The 7,500-nt window shown below is 40.0% G+C and overlaps 1 protein-coding gene across 1 annotated transcript; it reads left to right on the forward strand.

The window, feature by feature from the left end:
- Positions 1-2,867: 2,867 nt before the first annotated feature.
- LOC138033676 (cysteine-rich protein 1-like) lies at positions 2,868-6,174 on the forward strand. The gene is made up of 3 exons (XM_068881473.1): positions 2,868-3,025; positions 3,621-3,715; positions 6,076-6,174. The coding sequence occupies exons 1-3, from the start codon at positions 2,986-2,988 to the stop codon at positions 6,169-6,171; spliced, it is 231 nt and encodes a 76-aa protein (XP_068737574.1). The 5' UTR covers positions 2,868-2,985; the 3' UTR covers positions 6,172-6,174.
- Positions 6,175-7,500: the final 1,326 nt, after the last annotated feature.

The raw sequence follows: 7,500 nt of genomic DNA on the forward strand, positions 1-7,500 counted from the left end.
CGTTTGCCGTCGGACACGTGTACAGGTATTTATAACGGACAGTGAAGATGTAGACCATATTGTTTTCCAAACGATTTGCAAATGTTTTGTTTCACGATTAAATGTCGCTTTCTTAATGTAATCAGTTTTTGTTCCTCATTAATATTCATATTCTTGATTATTCGGACCCTCGATTTTCCGGACTATTTCGTCTAGTCCCAACGAGTCCGGATAATCGAGGTTCGACTGTATCTATATAATAAAATGTAAATTGGCCACCGTACAGAGATTCTATAAGCTGACGTTTCGAGCGTTAGCCCGTCGTCAGAGCGAATTAATCCATTGTGTGCTCAGTTGGAAGAGCATTGCACCGGTCGCGCAGAAGTCATAGGTTCGAATCCCGTAGAAGCCACCAGAAATTTTCAGGTGTCGTTAAGGACGGTGTCTACTAAATTCAAAGATATTTTTGCCCCGGTTTATGATTATGAGTAGGAGGCGCGGTGGCCTCATGATTAGTGCGCTCGACTCCGGATCGAGTGGTTCGGGTCCTGGAGCCCGTTTCTCGAAAGTCGTCAACGGAATGCTCACAGAAAGCGGTAGAAAACATGTTATCGGCGGCAGATTTATGTCAAGTTCTAGGCTGCCGGAGTGATCATATTTCATTGAATCATGTTTCATAACACAACAAGGAACGTTGTGAGATTTCTTTGGCAGTGTGGAAGGAAACATTGTTTACCTTTTTGCTTCAATGTTTATAACATTAACTAACAGCGATTATTCTAAGCCAAACAAAAAAAAAAAAACAGTTTTTGAGCTCATTTTAAATGCTGAGAGCCGATCAGCAATTTGCATATTTAATGTTCATCTAACCTTAAAGTAGTTGGTGTCAACGATAATGCCTCAGTGTCTGTAATTATCAATGAACTGGCCGAAGTTAAAATCCAAAACCAAAAGTGAAAGCATGTATCAAGATCTTCGCTACATCCGAGAAAATATTTGGTTGAATCACACGGGGTTCATGGAGTTTTCTTTGAAATTCAAAGTCTAGTCTTGTTGGCTCCAATGTTATTTTACTGATTTTTCCACTCATCAGTGGTTCAAATAACGACCTCGCGTTGATGCTGATTGTTGCTATCACTTCCTGCAGCAATCATGTGGAGTATAAATTACTATATATACATATGTACGTTTTCAGCCTTATTTATTCATACATATTATTCATCCACGAGACCAGTTCTTCGCTTTGTACTGTGGTACATGTATCCCACACATGTAGCCTAAAAGGCTACCTATTTTCTTTATTTTACTTTACTCTTTTATTTTACCAAATTCGTTAGTCTAATTTCAATAGCAACACGTTTTTGTAACAACAGATAAGTGAACCGTGAGCATCCCACGTAAACGCCTTGAAGCGTCTTGTTCAAAATTGCTTACTCCAGCATTTGCTATCATTGACGTCACGGTAGCCTTGCTCTCAACAAAGGAACTGCAGCTATACATGTTGGTGACCATTTGGCGATGCGTGATAAATTGAACTCTAACTTGGATTACCGGTATGTTTTATATTCTGGCTAGTGGCTTTAACCCCACTGGATTAAGTTATCCAATTATTAAAAGCAAAATCCGATGTTGAAAATGTCCAGAACTCAGTGAAACTGTTCCAATGATATCCGTCAACAAAGGAGCCTAACCTAGGACGAGAACGCCATAAAACCCCAAGTTCTATAAGCAAAAACAATGACTCTGCACGCTCCGCACGTGAGTTTTACATTTTTGTACATTACTTAAATGCTGTTCGCGTGCTGACAATGACATGGAATGACTTGGTCTAACTTTGAAGTTATGTGGATGACGTGAGCACCGGACGATAAATTTTTCAATTTCTTCACCAAACAACACACCGTTCGTGCCAAGTGTACTCCTGGAAAGTTGGTACATCCTTTCCAAGACGACCGACTTGTCCGAAATTAGATGGATAAAGAGGTTAGGTCTTAAAGGAACCGGAATTGCTTCGACGGATAATTTGGTTTTATGAAACGAGTTGAAAAAGCTGAATTAACCATCGTAAGAGAGATTTGTGATATCCTCTTTCGAAACGAATTTTGCTCCTTATCCAAAATTTATCGCCAGGTGCTTATTAAGTTCTTTTATTAAGCTCCCCACTAAAACATACTACTACTATACATACAAAGACATGCTAAAGTGGATAGTTCGTCCAGACGCATTATGCGTCCTATGCCCGTGTTTATACTACACGAATTTAACGTACGCAGAAAAATGTTTGCCCTAGTTCGTCCTAGACGGATTATGCGTCTTATATAGTTCGTCCCGTCTTTACACCAGACGAATAACATGCGAGACGCTTAATCCCGCGCATAACTCTGGTCTTTAAATTTTGCATGTACCGGAAAAGCAGGGACCGCGGAGTACGTTTGAAAATGAGGGGGTGGGGGGGGGGTGGGGGAAGTTTTGGTATGGATAACGGAAGTGTGAGGAGATGTGGAGAGGTTTTGGAGAAAAAAACACCGTAAGAAAAAAGTGGGGGAGGGGGGGGGGGGCTATAGCCCGCGCAGCCCCACTCTGCTCCCCCCCCCGGCAAGGATTGTAGTCTTGGTCACTGGGGATAGGTCTTTTTCTTTCGGCCGTTGTTTTGTTTAGTTCTGTGTTTTGTTTTACGTAACCTCTGCTCCGGTGCCTGCTGGAGGAACCCACAATTCGTCTGGACGTATATTATGCGTCTCTTGTATAAAAACGGCCATTGATATCTCCTAGCTTGTCGTCCCTGCTTCAGCTCTTTGGTCGCCCTTGTCGCCCTTGGTTTCATAGAAACAAAAAAAAATTGAGAGCCTCTGTTACACTATGACGTCTTCACATGTAAATAGTTTAATTGTCAATTAATGAATAAAATTCCACTAAGGGTGTAGGCGAGTTGCATATCACTCGCGTCTGCCGTCCACCCAACAAGTCTTTAAGACTATTCTTTATTCTCTAAAATTTTGGTCTGCTATGCCCAAGTGTCCAAACTGCAATAAAGAGGTGTATTTTGGTGAGTACGCTGTCAAGTTGTATCAGTGTTAATCACGTCCTTCGTAGAATGTAATTGAGAACGCTTTCGCGGTTAATAGAAACTAGTTATCGACAGTTAGTTCGTCTGCAAACGATTTAGACTGCAGAAAGAGACGAGCGAAGCATATCATAAATTTAATTAAGCTAATTTTCATTTTTACCTGGTTCCTTTTCGGGATCGATTATAAAATAACCCGAGTTAGTTCGTCTTTATATAGCTTTTCAAAGCTTTAAGGAGTTGATTTGCTAAATAATTTCTCAAATGAATTTAAATTCAGGCCATCACATGAGAAATTGACGACAAGCTGTAGAGGTCATTGGCGAGGATCTGATTATATTTATTTCACCAATGTTCGCGAAAGCTTACGAAATCTTCTTGCAGAAGATTTATGACCTTCCTTATCCACAACCTATAAAGATTGGAGTGACAAAATAGCGGTGCAACTGGGACTTCTGTGAAAGCATATCAAACAGACGTATTGCAATTGTTGTTATCATGCTAAATTTTACAAAAATATGCAATCTGGGCAAGAACTATAAATGCATTGTCCTTTATTTACTATTTCTTGTTTTAGCCGAGAGAGTGACTTCTATGGGTAAAGATTGGCACAGGCCGTGCTTGAGGTGTGAGAAGTGCAAGAAGACGCTTTCAGCAGGCAGTCATTCTGAGGTAAGTTCATTTGTTTGGATTGTTTTCTTGCAAAATATGCGATCTGAGTGATATTGGCATTTTAAAAATGCTCAGTCGAGTATTAGCTGCAGCATTTGGATAAAGGCAGAACTTGATGTAAGAATTTGTCGCTACCACAACAACCATACAATCGCAAACAATGCCAATTATTGCGTGTTTTTTGGAGGCTAGCAAAACATATCGAGCTTAAAATTGGCAGGTGTCTTCTCCTTCAATGATGAGTTAACTTTGCACCCCAGGGAAAGGTTGAAACGCGCTTTGGATCTTTGTTTAATATAAAGTGATAATTACTGTGTAAATGAATTACCAAAATAGATCGCTACGCATGCCGGGTGATCTATAATTGAGAAAGTTTGCTCCTAAGAAATAACTGAATGGCGTGGTTAAATAAAATATTATTTTGTTTGTTTGCTAAGAAACCTTTCTAGCCTCAGTTCAAGCTTATAAATACAAAGAACGGTAGGTTGGCCGTCATTTATGCGGATAGTGGTCCAATACCGGCCGCGAAAAATTCTCGTTCACGATCCTCTGTGTAAAACGTTCTCGACACGCCATTGTTTGGTATTGTAAACAGCTTTTATTGTTTTGTCATTATTTCAATTGTTTAGTCTTTCGTTGTTTCGTAAATGGCGGCCAAAAAATATTCTTTTGTTTGTGTGCTAATTAGCCTCACTAGCCTCGTTTGCATGGACAAAATACAAAAGAAATGTTGCTTGACAGCGAGGCTAGTGAGTCTCATTAGCACATAAACAAAAGAATACATTTTTGGCCGCCATTTATTCAGTCGGTCAATTATACATTACGAGAGCTGCTATTCACCCAGAAATTTACGGGCTTAATGAAGGAGAAAGTTTAAAAGAAGCATTATTTCTTGAGAGATAACAATGACTGGTTTTGGTGGTTCTTTAACTAAGGTTTTTGTAAAACGAATGAATGATATCTTCCAAGCAGCGTTTGCAAGTACCCGAGCAGAAATTACCTAAAACAAAAGACAGAAACAAAACAACTTCAAATAAAGACGAATCCCAAGTGACCAAAAACACAATGCTTTCCGGTACCTGTAGAAAGACCCTAGACAGGTCAGTTTACATCAACTATCCAAAAATATATGTAAAATGGAAAAAGAATGGCTTGGTGACTTGTTCAAAAACAGACTTCTACGTTTTCAGCCAACCAGTGAGAGAAGCCAAATATTGCCCGGCTTAGAGGCAGCTGTCTTCTTGTGTTGTCATGGTCAAAGTAATCAAATCAGGCAGAAATTGTCGCCAAGAAAAACACGATTTTCGTTTTTGCAAACGTGCGGTTTAGGTGAGGCTCATCCGTTCTCTGAGCGAACTATCGAGCCGCCATGTTGGATGGATGTTGGGAGGGAGTGGGACGAGAGACCTTTTTTCTTTCTCCTCCCCTTCCCCCCTCACCTCTTCTGCTTCTGACCTACCCCCTTGGTGGCAATTTAGTCCTCTCCCCAAGCTTCCTCTGCTTCAGAATTTCAAGATGGCGGTCAAAAAATGCTTAGCCCATAACCCCTAAAATACGCCTGCACTGCAGGCTAAGTTCTAGTGGGATCAACCCTTCTTAAGTTGGTTTGGATTGGTTGATAAAACCGTTTGGGTGATCAACTTTTTCAACCGGCATCAAACCAGGTTGACGGTTGAAAAAACACGAGCAGCGACCGCTGCCGTCCACACGAGATTTTTAAAGTTGGCCGCGGGCTCCAGCCATGTTATTTTCCCTAAACTTGTTAACGCGGAGAAATCTGGTAATGACGGCTATTCCCAGGCGTTACCGAGTTTCAATGTGGCCCAGGTTCGTTTCCGGACTCGTGGCCATATGTTGTTGGTTCTTTACTCTGCTCGGAGAGGTTTTTCTCCACATTCTCCGGTTTTCCCCTCTCCTCAAAAACCAACATCTCTAAATTTCAATTCTTTCGGATGCAGGACCTCAGTGAAAACCACTTTTGGGTGAGTGGAGCTTCCTGGGTAAATATCAAAGTTATTTATTTATTTATTTTTCAACCGAAAACGGTTGGAAAAGTGTTCTATTGGGAAACGGTTGATTCCAATAAAATACGATCTATTTGTTATATTTATTGTGAGGGACCGTCGATAAATAGACAGATTTTTAACGTTGATCTCTCATTGGTTGTGTGTTCTACATTCGCTGTCACTTAATAACAAGTCGTATCGTCATTCAACTGCAAACTTGGAAACATGCATTTGTAAATATTGCACTTTTGTTACAAATTTGGACCCATGTTGTTGTTTCTTGTATTTTATTAGAAAGGAAAGAAGATATCGATTCTCTTAATAATCTCCTCGACCTTTCCTTTTTTTCTTTAGCACGGTGGCAAACCGTATTGTAACAATCCGTGCTACTCAGCGCTTTTTGGAGCTGGAGGTTACGGGCGTGGAGGGACGGAATCCCACAAGTACTGAAGTGTAAGACAAAAAGCATTTAATGTTACTCAATTAACCACTTCTCTTAAAGAGGCTTTTCTGGGATATTGAACGGTTCTGTCGCGAGGCAAGAGAAGTTTTAGCTTATTCTGTCTATTTACGCGCTATACCGTGAAAACAATCTTTATCGTCAATCTTAATAAACTTAGTCTTAAACGCTGAGGAAAGATAAAAAAATAAGCAAATGCTCGAGCAAGATGACTGGGATTGACAACTTAAAACACAACCACAACCGCGGTCTTAGTTGTCTTTGACGGTCTGACAACAAAAGAAACGGCACAACATAATCTTTACCCCAGACTTGGAGGTATCTAACATTCGTAAAGATCTGTTTGGTAAACCGTGTTTGCCAAGTTGGTTCCTACACAACGAACTGACATGAACTTGTCAATCATCTGTGATTGATACCAAAGAATTACCCGCAAAGCTTTGACGGAATTTGGGCCAACTGTCCGACGACAATTCAGTTATCCCAAATCTTGAAGAAAGGATGTTGAATAGGATAGAGTAAACTCTGATGCTTCGATTTCGCAGAACAAAACAAAAAGAAATAACTGGTTTGTTCCTTTTGTCTTTTAGTTTTCTTTGCACTTTTCCAATAAATTTGTGAGGGTAATCACATGATTTCGTTTTGCAATTCGGAATAAACAAGTTTAAGGAAATTTTTCAAAGACGAGGAATATTTCACGAGCCCGTTAGGCAAGTCCAATTTGTATGCTTTAAAACTTCATAAGTACTTGTTTATTCCAAAAAGCACGAGAAGAATCATGTAATTACTTATTAATAATATTCATGAAAAAATTGCAGACAGTTAAGCAGAAGCAACGTACGTGTACCCCGCAATCAGGCAAAAATTCATCCAGGATTGACCAATCAGAATGCTTAGTTTATCACTTCCTTTTGCACTGAATTTCCTCATTTCTGCACTGTAAAACCTGAAAGCTGCATTTTGCTTAGCAAATCAGAACGGAGATATTTTTCGATGTCCATTATTGATCATCAGAACATTTTGCCTGCACCCTTCGTTTGAATTTTTTGGCGTCACAATATTGTTATTGTGGTTTTTCATTCCAGTTTTCGTCTCCGGTTTCCTCGTTTTCTATGCGCCTCTGGTATATTTAACAATTAGACCCGTAGCCCGCAAGGGCTACGGGTCAATAGCCCAACTAGTCGGACAGAAAAGGCAATAATAAACGGGTCATCACCCAACTAGTCGGACAGAAAAGGCAATAATAAAGTTAGCAAACGCAAGTTAAAGAAATATTTCTTTGGGAATAAAACGAAAGAAAGCGTCACGCTTTTCGCTAC

Source organism: Montipora capricornis, chromosome 14 (assembly GCF_036669925.1).
Source record: "Montipora capricornis isolate CH-2021 chromosome 14, ASM3666992v2, whole genome shotgun sequence".
Classification (NCBI taxonomy): Eukaryota; Metazoa; Cnidaria; class Anthozoa; order Scleractinia; family Acroporidae; genus Montipora; species Montipora capricornis.

What these genes read in the sequence shown, in the direction of transcription:
- LOC138033676 (XM_068881473.1), top strand. Translation starts at nt 2,986, where the DNA reads ATGCCCAAGTGTCCAAACTGCAATAAAGAGGTGTATTTTG. An exon ending in CAATAAAGAGGTGTATTTTG is followed by an intron (nt 3,026 to 3,620) that starts GTGAGTACGCTG and finishes TTCTTGTTTTAG; the next exon opens with CCGAGAGAGTGACTTCTATG. An exon ending in CAGCAGGCAGTCATTCTGAG is followed by an intron (nt 3,716 to 6,075) that starts GTAAGTTCATTT and finishes TTTTTTCTTTAG; the next exon opens with CACGGTGGCAAACCGTATTG.